Raw genomic sequence first — 15,564 nt, forward strand, 5'->3', positions numbered from 1 at the left:
GCAGGCTGGAGGATCCTGGAGAGTGGAAGCATTACTATAGCACAGGAATACTTTTAGCGGCCAGAGTGGTGGCTCAATAGGCTAATCTTCCATCTTGCGATGCAGGCATCCCCTATGGACACCTGTTTATGTCCACTTTTGACCCTGCTCCCTGGTTACAGCCTGAGAAAGTGACGCAGGACGGCTCAAGTCCTTGGGCCCCTGCATCCATATGGGAGACCCGGAAGTAGCTCCTGGGTCCGATCAACTGAGCTCCAGCTGTTGTAGCCATTTGGGAGTGAACCACTGGATAGATCTTTCTCTGTCTCTCCTTCTCTCTGTAAATATGCCTTCCAAGCAAAAGGAAAAAATAAATCTTAAAAGAAAAAAGTATACTTTCTGTGACAACTGGGTCCTGGCTGCACCCCTAGGCAGGTAGAAGACCATTCTCCAACATGAAGGGAATCTGCTTTCTTCTTTTTAAAATGTATTTATTTGAAAGGCAGAGAGAGAGAGGGAGAGAGAGAGAGAAATTTTTCTTGCTGCTGGTTTGCTCCCCAAAATGCCTGCAATAGACTATGCCTGGAGGAAGCCTGGAACCCAATGCGTGTTTTGCCCGTGGGAGGAACTCAAGTACATGATCCATCACTTGCGGCTCTTAAGACATACGTTAGCAGGAGGCTGGAAGTCAAAGCAGAGCCAGCACTGGCATGCAGGCATGCCAGTGCAATGCAAAGGTCCCAAGCTTAGTATGGTCTGTCCCCAACCCAGCCCATGCTCTCTAGTGGGAGTAGCTGTGCACCGCATGGGGACTAGACCAGGGAAAAGCCAGGTTGAGCAAATTATCCCCTGCTGGGGAAAGCATAAATTAGAATGGAACTAAGCTTTAAAACCCAGTGACAAATACAAGAGCTAAATGGGATGTGGGATAGACTGGACTAGTCTGCTATACATACTGGCAAACCAGGATAGGAGGCGGGCCTAGTGGGGGTCATTGTGGGTCGCCCTGACTAGGCTGCACCTCCCACTGGCTGATGTAAGTGCCGAGTATGTGCTGGGCAGAACCAACCTGGTCTGCAACACCCACTGGTTCTAGTGCAAGTCAGGTCTGAAAACAGAACCAGCCCAGGAATTGCAACTACAAGCTGATTCTGGCGATGAACAGCTGGACTCAGAACCATAGCCAAGAAAAGACAGAGGACAGAATGGGTCAATCAACCACCTCAGATATATGTTGGCAGAGAAAGCTGGGCGAATGAAGACTCTATGATGGACTGGGTCAACCAGTGAACTCTGCAACGACCTCATCGAGCTGGAAGTGGCGAGACTGGCAGTGATTTATAACTGGAGAAATACTAAAACCATTTGGGGTTGATCGCAGCTAAACAGTCTCCCCAAGAAACTGTTCAATCCATCTGGACAATAGCTGGACTCTATGCTTGGTATCTGTTTGCAAGGAAAGAATCTTGATTGAATTTGAACTGTGATACTGCAGCGGGGTGGACAAATCCACCATGGGAGAAGGGCATGGGGAGGGGTGGGGCCTATGAAACTGTCACATAATGCAAAATAATTAATAAAAAAAAAAAAAAAAGGTCCCAAGCACCATCCTGGCTCCTGCAACAAACACCTGCCCCAGTGGGAGGATCAGCTCTTAATCAGGCAGTTATCCAGCCCACTTTTCTCCTCACCTCAGGCATGCTGGGAGACTGGGCAGGACCACAGGCTTCAGAGCCCAACCCCTGCAACCCCCACCCCAACTCAAATCAGGTTTTACCTGTGAATAAACCGAAAGAGGTGGAAGGATGCAAGAGATGTGTAAATCAGCCCGCAAAACAGACTTGTTCATCATTCCTCGAGCATTGTTCACTCAATAGACCCTTCAACCACTCACTCATTCAGCAAGCATTTCTAAAACATTGCTTGCTGGATAAAATGAAGGAGGGAAAGAAGCAAAAAGAGAGATGACTAACGCATATTATGTGGGGAACGTGAGTATATGTGAAGTGACTATCAGGAGCAGATGTTTCTGTCTTGGACTCCAGAAGCAGCCAGAGGTGCTCTATATGTGTTTAGAGGCTCACGGTTCAGTTGCTCCAGGTGGGTGCAGTGTTGGGTGGTTCCGAGGAGTAGCGTCTGGGATTCCCCACCCCTGTGATTTACCAGGGCCTCTGGGACACAGGGGGAGTCCCTTGCCTGACTCTGACATTTAAGTGTTTACAGTATCAACACTGGATTTTTGGCTGGTATCTTCTGGCCCTGGAAAGGCTTTAGCATGCATCGTCTTGTTTCATCATTGTAACCTTTGAAGTGGGCAAACTACAAGCTGCAAATCATATTTCTTTTCCCAAAGAAAATAAACTTGCAAAATTCTGGTTCACGGAATCTTTCCATCTCACCATATCATGATCTGTTTTGGATGATCAATGGTCTTAAATAGCCGTGGCAAATACAGACTGAATGTTCATTCTTCAGAACCATGCTTGGGATAAAGGAATCCAGCACCTGCTCATTGGCTTCTCCTCCTGGCCACTCCACACCCTTCCCTATGCATATTGTCTCTCTCACATTAGTAGTGTTGTTTTGATCCACTGTGGTTGTACCAAGAACCTAGGGATACAGACGGCCCTGGGCCCAGGAGATCTGTCTGTCCTGTTTTTGTCAAAAAATTTCATTGTTGTCATTGGCAACACTGACCTCTAGACTAGCTCCTAAGAGAACTCATGACCAAAGGCCTAGATTAATGTCAACTTTTAGATATCTCATCCAAATCAAAGTCAGGCTGTTAATGTTATTGGATAACATGAGATTGCTTCCCTTTGGGTAGCATTCATAGTCACCTTCTGGAACTTGAAGATGGAAGCCCTTGGGATCCCACAGAGCCCTTTTCATTCTCTGCAATACAACATTGCTTCAATTCACCCTGACATTTCTAGAACATCAGGAAGTCTCAGGTGCAGCAGTTTGGAAAGGAGTATCTGAAACTGGTGTCAGATGCTGCCTATCTGAGCCTGGGATGATGCCAATTGCCCGTATGAAAAGATGGAAAGATGGAAGCATGAAGCCCCCCAGAGCCACCCGCCCATCCCACCCACCCCACTGCTTACCTGGATGTTCTGTTAGCTGTTCCCTGGAGAGGCGCTTGCGCTTCTAGCTCCTACTTCAGTTGGGCCAGTCGCACCGCCAGTTCTTTCTCCAACAGCTGGATCCTTTCTGGAGAAGTGAGCTTGTGTATTTCATCCATGCCTGGCAATCTGTTGTTTTTCTGCATCCCGGAAAAACAAGAGCGTGACGCTTGTGATTGATTTCCTCGGTGATCACTACCAAGCGGGTGGGACTTTTTGGCTAAAAAGCTACAGCTTCAGAGGAGCCATATGTGTTTGCAACTTCAAGCCACAGCCAAATCAGACTGCTGGTGCTTATGATCCCATTGCCCTTTCAGTAAACAGGGGAAGGAAAGCCAGAATCTTCATCGGCTGACCATGCAGCCAAGTTCATCTTTGAAAATGCCTTAACTATACAGGTTTAGCAAAGAGGTTTCTTTCCCCCCATCACCCACCCCTGTGTCTGCAGTTTTCACAAAAACTCTTGGACAGGGCAGAGCAGGGCTGACTTATTCCCTCAGTGCTGTGAGTGGCAGGTACAGCCGACGTCCAATACCACCCCAAGGGGAACAAGCACCAAGAGTATCTCCAGGGGTCTTTCTGAAGGTGTAAGCTCTCCTGGCGAGGGAGAAGGAGCTGAGGACAGAGAACTACCAAGCTCGAGTATGACCCATTCTCCATTGAGTCTGGCAGAAAGTGTCACTTATGCATCTGAGTATGTGTTCTCAATCTTGACTGCCTACAGTTGGCATTGATTTTTACCACTGAATGAAAGTAACTGATGATCTCTCACCCCACCCACCCTGGTTCATAGCCTGTCAAATTCAATAGAATGATTTGCAAAGTGGTAGGCAGCCATAGTCTAACTTACAGTGTAGATTAACCATGTGACCCAATGGTGATGGGATTTGTGTGCTGTAAGGCGAGACACTAAGTTGTTAGCAGGAAGTGGTCATGATGATAATGATAAGCACAATGGCCATTTCTTACGCATCTTCATAGTTTCTTTGTCCTCCATAGATGGTTACACATATTTTGTTTTTGTTGTTGTTGTTGCAGACAGAAAAGTTTATTTGCGAAAGGACCAGGTGAGCAGGGAAAGGAAAGGGAAGGGGGAAGCACCTCCGGAGAGAAAGCCGGGAGGTTGGGTGTCTCTAGAAAGAGGAGGGAGAGAGACACACCTGGTTATACATTTTTGATTGGCTGTCTTAATACTACCTGCTGGCTATAGACACAGATAGAAAAACTGCGCATGCGTTCATAGGCAGCGATAAGGTTTAACTAGTTCTCCTTGAATACACCTAACATTCCTTGCACGCCACATTCCAGGCTGTAGCCATTTTGGCATTGGCTAACACCACAGCTCCGGGCTGATGAGCAGAAGTCCAGACAGTTACAAACAAGCAGGAGAGATAACAAGTGCTTTTCATTCCCAGGGTGAGTTTTTCTGTTCGGACCTGGGGCAGGCCTGCGCCACAGCACTGCAGGGAGGTCAACAGATGCTGGTCCTCCTTGTCCTGCTGCTGCCTGCCCTTGTCTTGGACCAGCAGGAGAGGAGTCACTCCTAGGTCACATTAGCCAGATGCAAACTGAACCACTTCATTCCCCTTGACCTTTCTACATTGTCACTCTCTATGCTCCTGAGATTTCATTTTCTCCAATCTCCTGTTGTTACACCGACGAGTTCAACTGCTTTGGGAACCCAGGTGTTCTTTTTTAGGAAAAAAAAAAAGCACTGGACATGAAAAGGAACCACCATGTCTGGCCTAGACAGATGAACCTGCTGAGTCATAAACCTATCCCATCTGGCACGCTGCTGGAGCACGAGAAAAATGCATCGTTATTGTTCTTAGCAGAAGTCAAATGTTGTTAGGAAAAATATTTGCTGTTTGGCCGTGTCCCCTCCGGCTGGACAAACAGTGAAACAGCTGCCTTGAGCAGCTGCATTCCAACTGGCAGCCACGTAGCCTGGCGGGGTCTCTCCCAGGAAACACTGTGCCGTGGCTTCCCGGTAGGTGCGTCTGTCTCCACACTTCACAGCTCAGAAAAAAACAAGAACATTTAATCCAGTCCTGTTCAGCTTGCCACACAGTCAAGTACAGTTTTCGGGAAAATTAACATTAAAAAAAAAAGTTCATCTTGGGCGATCTTCCCTGGAATGGAACCAGCCGCAGAGGAATCCATGCCTGCTTAGCGTGCTTGTCTTGCTTCAAAGAGACAAGTTACTGTTTATGGGAAGGGATGGTGGGCTCCATTTACTGAGGAGCCACTGTATGCCACACAGGCACTGGGCCCCCAATTAGTCTCAGAAAAAAAAAAAGATTTCCTGGGATTTCTTCAATTTTTTTTAAGAGGTGTAGGTAATTAACTTAGTATGAGAAGCACTGTTCTATATTTTTATAACTGGTAGGATTTAGACAAAGCCCATAAAACAGGGCTGGGAGAATTTTGTGGATGGTGGTAAAAAAAGGCTTGGACAGTGCCATGGCTTAGAGATGGTTGGTTGAGGTTTGATCGCCAGCATGGTGGTGTTGAGAGGAGAACCAAGTCATTAAAGAGGTTAGTGATTTCAAGACTGAATTTGGGGAACAGAGTTTTGCTTTGGGAACTGGATTTGTTACTGTGAGGGGTGATAGAAACCAAGTTCAGCTTGCTTAGCTGCCTCTCATTTCCTATGGTCCAAATAACTGCAACAGCTGGAGCTGGGCTGATCTGAAGCCAGGAACCAGGAGCTCCCTCCAGATCTCCCACATGGTGCAGGGGTCAAAGGACTTGAGCCACCATCCTCCACTGCTTTTTCCAGGTCATAAGGAGGGAGCTTGTATGGGAAGTGTAGCAACTGGGACTCAGAACTGGATGGTATACTCAGATGCCAGCGCCACAGGCGGAAGTTTAGCCTCCTATACCGGGGTAATTGACCCCAACACATGATCCCTCCATCTGTACCTTCTTCCTCTTGTTGTTTCTCTACTGCTCTGTGATGCAACACAAGGCCCTTGCCAGAAACCACAGACATGCCAGCACCACACTGGTGCAAGTCCCTGCTTCCCAAACCATGATCCGAAATAAACCTCTGTTTTAAATAAGATGCCCAGTCTCTGAGATTTTGGCATAGCAACGTAAAGCAAAGAAGGCAAACAGAGATAAAGCAAGCCTGTGTAGATGAGAAATACCGAGGAACGTAAGACTACCAGGAAATGTAGGATGTATGATGACAATGTCAAGGTGACTGTTGAAGGGACAGAAATGCAACCCAGGGCTTCCGAACAAGTGAGAATGAGAAGTGTGGGACAAGACTTTAAAATCCAGCACAGGGCAGGGAAAGAGCTGGGGGGAAAGAAACATAGACGGCTATCCAAAAACGTAAATCAGCAGTGTTTCGACTGTGTTTCAGGCCCCTAAAATTGGGGAACATGACTTGTTCCAAAACGAAGCACTGATTTTTATTCTAGAAAATGTGGGAATTGGCCCTGCGAAGAAAACTTACTCCATCTTCACTCCAGGGCAACTCAAGCTTCCTCATGAAGGTCCACACAGAGAGATGCTCTCCAACATCGCTGGGGAAGTCAGCACACTCATCCGATGTCCTTGCTTCCCAATGACACAGCACCTGTTTCACACAGCAGGCTGATTCCTACAGCTGGAGAGGTGCAGCAAAACTCTTTTAACAAAAATAGAGCCCAGTGCGATAGCCTAGCAGCTAAAGTCCTTGCCTTGCATGCGCTGGGATCCCATATGTGTGACGGTTCTAGTACCCATGGTCCTGCTTCCCATCCAGCTCCCTGCTTGTGACCTGGGAAAGCAGTCGAGGACGGCCCAAAGCCTTGGGACCCTGCACCTTCATGGGAGACCCAAAAGAAGGTCCTGGCTTTGGATAGGCTCAGCTCCAGCCACTGTGGCCACTTGGGGAGTGAACCATCGGACAGAAAATCTTCCTCTCTGTCTCTTCTCCTCTCTGTATATCTGCCTTTCCAATAAAAATTAATAAGTCTTTAAAAACAAAAACAAAAATATACATTTAGAACAAAGGTGTTTGGGAACAAGCGTTTAGCTTCCTGGTGAAATCTACTTGAGGTGCCTGGCTCCAGTTCTAGCTCCTCCTCTTTTGATCCGGTTTCTGTTGATGCACACACTGGGTGCCAACAGATGATACTTCAGTCACACAGGTCCCTGTCGCTGATGTGGGAGTCCTGGGTGGAGTTTTAGCCTGGCTTCGATCTAACTCAGCCCTCGCTGGTGTAGGCATTTGGCAAGTGAATTAGTGGATGGGAGAGCTCTGTCTCTGTGACTGTGTTCCTTTCAAATAAAGTGAAAATGCCTGAGTTTGAATTTTCACAGAACAAACCTATCCAAGTCTCTAATATAACCGTGCAGTCATAAATGGTCCAACAGACTGTGACAGCTCTGCTATTCTTCACTATTGTTTTTAATTTATATATTTTTACTTGAAAGGCATATTTACAGAGAGGAGAGAAAGATCTTTCATCCACTGGCTCACTCCCCAAAAGACCTCAACAGCTGGAGCTGAACCAATCTGAAGCCAGGAGCCAGGAACTTCTGCGTTTTCCACACAGGTTCAGGGGCCCGAGGACTTGGGCCATCCTCTACTGCTTTCCCAGGCTGTAAGCCAGAAGCTGGATCAGAACAGAGCAGCTGAAACATGAACCTATATGGGATGCCAGCACTTGAAGGTGGGCGATTAGCCCCTTGAATCACATCAGCCCTTACTCTTGACCATTCGTGGACCCAGGTTCTTCCCAAACCAGCCTCATCATCCTCCTGGCATCATCTATGAAAATACACCAGCCCCTCCTTTCAGAGCATGACCATGGGGTGTGGGGCAGAGGAGACAGACATACCAGGTGGTATGAACTGAATAATAAGCTGTCTCTACCTTTGGTCTGCTGAGGATCTTTGCTTCCCCGACCCTTGGAAGGGCATTACATAGGATTCAATGCCTTTCTGCATCTATCAAGGCAATCATGTGCGGCTTCCAATGTGTTTGCTAATTGAATTTCATAGTTTTCCAAATGTTAGTCCAAAAGTGTGCTTTTGAATAAACTTCTTAGTCATAATGCTATCATGTATGTATAAGAGTCTATGATGTTTAGGGGATTCTTGGTCTTTAAAAACTTTTTTTTAAGATACAGCTCCTTAGGCACAAGGATTCACTCCCTGCCCCAATGTTTTTCCCCATATTATTATGATATTATAGTTCTTCAGCAACAGTCACAAGTCACATTTAGCTATCTAGTCTATTATGCCATTGTAAGTATAGGCAATGGTAGAAAGTCCAGCATCCTATTGTCAAGATATATTTAGCAGTTTCATTGGGAGTCCATCTTTTATTCTTCAGTAGAGATGCATAGTATACTGTATGTTCACTTCTTGGTTTTAAACTTTCTATTATACAGTTCCTCTCTCTCTCTCTCTATATATATATATGCACATGTTTACATCTATCTATTGATCTTACATTTTGCATGAAGGCTGCCTTATACCAAACGGAACATGTGATATTTATCCTTTTGGGATTGGCTTGTTTCACTGAACATAATGGTTTCTAACTTTGAAGGTTGTAAATAGTAGAATCTTGTTTTTTGTTTTATAAGTAGTTTCATGAGATAAATCGGTCTTTCATTTTCTTACAGGTTTGTTTTGCTTTGTTTTGTTAATTTTTGGTCAGAATTTAGCATCCTTGTTATGCTGGCCCTATAAAACAAGCTTTGAGGGCCCAGTGTGGTAGCCTAGTGGCTAAAATCCTCTCCTAGCATGCGCTGGGATCCCATATGGGCACTGGTTCGTGCTCCACTTCCCATATCACTCCCTGCCTATGGCCTGGAAAAGTAGTGAAGGACAGCCCAAAGCCTTGGGACCATGCACCCGTGTGGGAGAACCAGGAGAGGCTCCTGGTTCCTGGCTTTGGATAGGCTCAGCTCCGGTCATTGTGGCCATTTGGGGGGGGTGGGGAGTGGCCAGCAGATGAAGGATCTTTCCGTCTGTAAATCTGACTTTCCAATAAAAATAAAATAAAAATTAAAAGTTTGGGAGTATTTTATTGTCTGTATTTTCTGAAAAACGATTTACAATTTGTGTTATTTCTTCCTTTTAATGTTCAGAATTAATCCATGCATGAAACATAATCTGAAATCTTTATAGATATGAGAATATTGACTATTTCTAGATATGTGTGCATTATCAGATAAATTATTTGCAAATATTGTCCATCCTGTGCTACTTTCTCAAGCTAAAAGCAGGGAGCTGGAATGGAAGTGGAGCAGCTAGGGTGTGCACTGGTTCCCATTTGGGATGCCAATCCTGCAAGCAGAGGATTGTGGGCCCCTGGGAGTGAGTTTTGAATCTTTCCTGCCCTGGAGACATTGTTGATTCTTACAATTATGAGTCTGTGAGAAACACTGCATGGACATCTAGGGGTAGGGCTAGGGATCTGCCCAGCCTTTCAAACACAAGAATGGAAAAGGAACTGTGCAAAATGTGAATAGAATGAAGATTGAAGAAACTCTGCTTTGAAGGAAAACTAATTAAATTTTACCATCTCTTAAGTTTTGTAATCTTTTCCACATAGCTTAGAGATGATGAAATACTTTTATAAATTTAAAATCAGAGAAGAACTTTTAGAAAAGTAAGCAAATGTTGAATTCTTGTTGCTTTCAGCTGTTGATGCTTACAGAAAAGTATCACTGAATGAAGCTCACAGGCACAAGAACTACTTAACTATGAGTTCAATTAACAAGATTTGTTTACAAGTTGCTGAGATAAGACATTATATAAGAATATTTGAGTCTGAATCCAGCTTCTGATTCAAATTCCAGCTTCCTGTTAGAGTGTACCCTGGGAGGCAGCAGATGAACGGTCCCTGACACCCATGTGGAAGACAGAGTTCCAGGTTCTCAGCTTAGCATAGCTCTGTCCTGGCTGTGTGGGCATCTGAGCATGAACTAGCGCATAAAGATCTTTCTCCCTTCTTGCTTCCCTCCCCCCACTTTCTCTGTACTTTTTGAAATAAATTAAAAAAATATTTGTAAAGAAATGCAAACTGATAAGACTTTTAAACATTTGGAGAGGTCTTATTTAATGAAAAATTGCAAAGAAAAGTTCAAGCCACCATATTTCTGATCAAACTAAATCCCTGGACAAATGAGTTTAATAACGCTGCTTTAAGACAGTTGTATGTGCCCAGCCAAGTTTACACACAATTAACCATCACAATGTGCTTTTAATGAAGCCGATTACCTTGGGAGTATTTTTTTCTTTTTAAACTGGTTTTACACTGGACAGCCCTATTAGACAACTTGGCTTCCTCCTCACACGAACCAGGAGGCCTATAGACTCCCTCTTGGGAACTTCTGCTTTAGAATCCCACAATCAAAATTTCTTTACACAGATCTTAATGGTCAGTGGCAGAACCAGGCCCCGAGGGATTTGTGACTGGTGGATTTCTGAGATCCTCTAGCCCCCATCCTGTTTGTCTGCACTGCTTCTAGTTCCTCACCCCTGTCTTTGAAGAAATGATTCCGTGTTTCCTGTTTCTGAATATTCGATCTTCTGAACTGTTTGTGGAGATGCTCAGTCAACATGTCTCCAATGAATGAATGATGAAAAAAGAAATAGCAGTATGCCTCCTTCCTGGTTTTATCACGGTGTGAACGTGTTAGCATAGCATTCTTGTAAATGCAAGATTTTAATTTATATTCTCACGAAACATCTACTTAAATATAAAAATTTTGCTAATCTCTAAACTTATTCAATTAGGTTTATCATTTCACAGCCTCTGGATACAAGTGACAATGTCTAAGTAGTCTGTAGATACTGAAAAATCCTGGGTGATCAAATACAGTTTTCATAAAGCTTTGCTTTTGGCTTTATATGTGGTAAGATCATTGAATAGGCTGAAAGTGTTAAGTGTAATAAGGGCATCTTCTTTCCCTGAGTTTGTACCTGGTGAATTACCCATGACTAGTCTCCTGCAGTTTCTGGTGAATAATAATGTTTGCATAAGGACGTCAGAGGCCTCCTGAAGGGAGATGACTTCACATGGAGCTCAGGAGGTTGCGTCCACCTGACTCACCTGCCTGATAAGGTCCAGGAAACTTCAGTGTGACAGAGGCTCTGGATCACCAGAATGAAGCCTGAAATCAGCCTCCAGCTACCCTTTCCCCTTAGAAATCCTTTTTGCCAGCTTGTCTGGTGGGAGAGAGCACATTTTGGATCTCTACAGGACTGCTGCCTTCTAGAAGTAGCCTCTTTTCTCTTACCAACCCTTCCCGCTGGTGAAGTGACCACCCAAGAGACTGGTGGCAAAGGCTTAGTGATTTATCTAGTAACAAAATGACATATAAATATGTTGGCATGTGGTTCTTTTATTGAAAAAAATACATACGGTCACTTGCCCACCACTGAAGTATTCTTCTAAACAAAAGTTTCTTACCAATGAAAAAGCTCCTGAGCTCAGTACAATGGCTCAATTTACTAATCCTCCACCTCCAAGCACTGGGATCCCATATGGGCACTGGTTCATGTCCTGGCTCCTCCACTTCCTGTCTGGCTCCCTGTTTGTGGCCTGGGAGAGCAATGAAAGATGGCCCAAAGCCTTGGGACCCTGCACCCATGTGGGAGATAGCTACACATTAGATAGGTACAGCTATACATTAATGGATATAGCTACATACTAAAAATTCAGTCTGCGAGAAGGCACTTGAATGAAAGTCTTCCTACAGTCTTGTTCTAAAATTACCTAGGGTTCAGTGAATGAATGTGGTGTCTTGATTTGTTTTGTGCCACTACAACAAAATACCACAGACTGGATCACTTATAAAATACTTTGATTTCTTCACAGTTCAGGTGTAAGAGTACGGTGCTGGCATCTGGTGATGGCCTTCTTACTGCCTCGTCTCATGGCAGAAAGAAGAAAGTAGAAAGTAAGGGGCTTAGGCACAGGGAGAGGGGAGAGGACAACACCTTTGGTAAGGTCCAAATCTCTACTATTACATTAATCCCTTCCTGAGCAAAAAGCATTGATGGTTTAATCACCTCTGTTTGGACTCCACTTCCCAAAGCTGCTGCCTTGGAATTAAGTTTCTAACATGTTGAACATGTTGCGGTGGTTGTTGTTGTTTTTTGGTAGGACGGTAGAGGGGCACATTCAAACCCTAGTAATGTGGCTAATATTCCACTTCTAATGGATATATCTTTCTTGCTATACACTTTTCTTGCTATACACTCAATAGGCTGTACTTGAATAAAGTGGAATAAAATCACTATGTAGATGATATTGCATTCCAATGGATCCTTTAGAATTCAGAAAAAATGCAATAAAAATTCCGATTACAAGTAACGTAACACAAACATCAGGAAAAAGGTAAAAATATTCTGTCGAGAATACCGTACAAAAGGACACAATGATAAAAATGGTTAATACTAAAATAAACTGTCTTTGCTAACTTCCTTTACTTCCCATAGCTATGTACAAAGGATTCAACACAGTTGTGTTTCCCTTCCTTCCAGATACTCGTTAGCAAATCACTTTCGAATTCATAGCCAGGCCACAGATCTCCTTAAAGCAAGTAGGCAGCCCAATTTTAGCAGCATGTTGCAAACAACTTGGTGGAAAGATTTCGGTTGATGATTTTATTCTAGGGAGCCAAGAGGAACAGTTTACATACAGAAGTAATAACAGGGGCTGGCACATTAGTTCAACTGGCTAAGCGTCCACCTCTAAGCGACAGCATCCCATACCAGTGCCAGTTTGTGTTCTGGTTGCTCCACTTCCCATCCAGCTCCTTGATGTCAGCCTGGGAAAGCAGTGGAGGATGGCCTAAGCCTTGGGACCCTGCACCCATGTGGGAGACCCGGAGATGGCTCCTAGTTGATGGCTTTGAATTGGCTCAGCTCCGGCCTTTGCAGTCATTTGGGAAATGCACCAGCATATGGAAGATCTCTCTCTATATATATAGATCTGCCTTGCCAATAAAATAAATTTTAAAAAACTTTTAAGAAGGTAATAATTGCACAGATATCACAAAGCCTTCAGACAGCTAACTTCCACACTTCAGTATCACATGGCTCTAGTAAGATCATCGTGCTTTAGGCCTCATCTTTTATTACAGTTGTATAAAAAACTGAACATCACAGTTACTGATAGAGGATCAGAAAACATGTAACACACAGAAAAGAGTAACACTATCAATATCTTAGGCATGGAGATGCTTGAACACACAAAACAAACACTATTAAATTTTCTGAAAACGAACCAAGATAAAAATGCAAAGCCAAGAAATGCAGTGTCAGAGTTAAAAGTGGGGAATTCCAAACTCAAAATCATTGGAACAGCCTCTCAGATAGGAATGGTTACACTCACCTGGGGCCCTGGGCCATGACAGATAGCCTAAGCTAACAAGGTGGACCAGGTGAGGGTGTGAGTCCTGTGACGTCAGGGAGACCTTTGATGGGGAAGCAAGCCAGTCAACCTGCCTATTGGGTTGACCTCTGAGGATGATCAATCTGGACACCAAGGTTTTAAGCACTTACCCACTAGCCGGTACTCTGAGAATGGGGGTCACAGAGGTGCTGGGAGGACAAGTGCTCCCAGGAGGACTACTATAGTCTCAGGGACTTGGCTCCAAGTGCCTTCGTTTAGTCTTGGATCAGCTTTGCCCAGTTCTGTCAGTCTAATATCCTTGAACCTGAACATGGTCTTGGAGATGACCTGTGATGAAGCACAGCAGAAGTCCACATTCCCTGTGTACATGGAACCTAGGGTCTCTCCTGTAAGTTACTAATAAGTGCATCCTTGATGTGGCAATGCTTGTAACTGAAGAAATGCAGTTGATTTTTTGAATATGGTAGTCCTTTGAGGAAATTTTTTCACCATTAATAATTAATATTTTTGCTTTTTCCTTTACATATTTCCCATATTTAAAATTTTTAGGGTCTGGTGTGATGGTTCAATGGCTAAATCTTCACTTTGCAAGTGCTGGAATCCCATATGAGCACCAATTTGTATCCCAGATACTCCACTTCCCATCCAGCTCCATGCTTGTGACCTGGAAAAGCAGTGGAAGATGGCCCAAAGCCTTGGGATCCTGCACCTGAGTGGGAGACTCAGAACAAACTCCTCGCTCCTGGCTTCAGATAAAGCTGAGCTCGGCCATTGAGGCCACTTGGGGAGTGAACCAGTGGATGGAACACATTCCTCTCTGTAAATCTGATCTGCCTTTCCAATAAAAATAAATCTTGTAAAAAATGTTAAGTGACACTTGTGAAGATTTAGATTTGAAAAAAAGTGAAATTTATGTTCACTGTATTTGAAAGGCAGACAGTGAATCTTCCATCCACTGGATTACTCCCTAAATTGTTCCCCAAGAACTTGAGGCTGTGCCAGGATCTAAGCAGGAACCTGGAACATAAGCCAGGTCTCTCCTGTGGTGGCAGGGACCCAGGAGCTTGAGCTATCACTGCTCCTCTCCAGGTGTGATGAGCAAGGAGCTGAGACTCAAGTCCAGGAACTACTGAGATGTGGGTGAACTAAGTGGCTGCATCTTCTTTTTGGCAGGGTTACAGAGAAAGGGAGACACACACACACAGAGACTGAGAGAGAGAGAGAGAGGTCTTCTATCTACTGGCCCACTCACTATATGGTTATAATAATAGGACTGCCAGGCAGAAGCCAGGAGCCTCTGAGTCTTCCACGTGGTGCAGGGGCTCAAACACTTGGGCTGTCATCTTGGCTTTGCCAGTTGTATTATCAGGGAGCTGGATCAGAAGCAGAAAAGCCAGGATTTGATCCAGTGTTCATATGGGATGCTGGCACTGCTAGCTTAACTTGCTATGCCACAATGCTGCATGTACCCAGGTAGCCATCTAGCCACTTTTCTATATATATATATTTTTTTGGTCTCTGAGTCACTTATAGTTTTATTTCACTAAATGATACTTTCAACCTGTGGAATTCTAAAATTGCTTAGGAGGTTTAAACGCTATGCTGTGTGGCCTAAGAATGCTCTGAAAATTAAGAAAAAAAAAGCCAAATTAAGAAAAAATATTAAGAAAAAAAAGGACAATATACTACTAAAATATCAAAGGTATAGTCCTCTTTCCTGTTGGGAGTTATCTGCTAAAAGAACATTTCTAAAATCACATCAAGGTTGGTGTTGTGGCATAGCAAATGAAGACACTACCTGCAATGCCTGTATTTCATCTGGGCACCAGTTCATGTCCCAGCTGCTCCATTTCCAATCGAGCTCCCTGCTAATGCTCTTGGGAAAGCAGTGGAAGATGGCTCATGTGCTGGACTCCTGCACCCATGTGAGAGACCAAGGAAGTTCCTGGCTCCTTGCTTTGGCCTGGCCCAGCCCAGGCTGGCCATTTGGAGAGTAAACCAGCACAAGCAAGACCTGTCTCTTCCTCTGTGTAACCCTTTCAAATGAATAACAAGTCTTTTTAAAATGAAAACAAATAGATT

At 44.4% G+C, this 15,564-nt stretch overlaps 1 protein-coding gene across 1 annotated transcript in view; it reads right to left on the minus strand.

Moving 5' to 3' along the window:
• The window catches only part of CCDC162P (coiled-coil domain containing 162), a 181,281-nt gene extending 178,058 nt beyond the window's left edge, over nucleotides 1–3,223 (minus strand). The window contains 1 exon segment of the mRNA XM_058669314.1: nucleotides 3,087–3,223. Coding sequence (XP_058525297.1) covers nucleotides 3,087–3,223 — 137 coding nt within the window.
• Nucleotides 3,224–15,564: the final 12,341 nt, after the last annotated feature.

This window comes from Ochotona princeps, chromosome 1 (assembly GCF_030435755.1).
Source record: "Ochotona princeps isolate mOchPri1 chromosome 1, mOchPri1.hap1, whole genome shotgun sequence".
NCBI lineage: Eukaryota > Metazoa > Chordata > Mammalia > Lagomorpha > Ochotonidae > Ochotona > Ochotona princeps.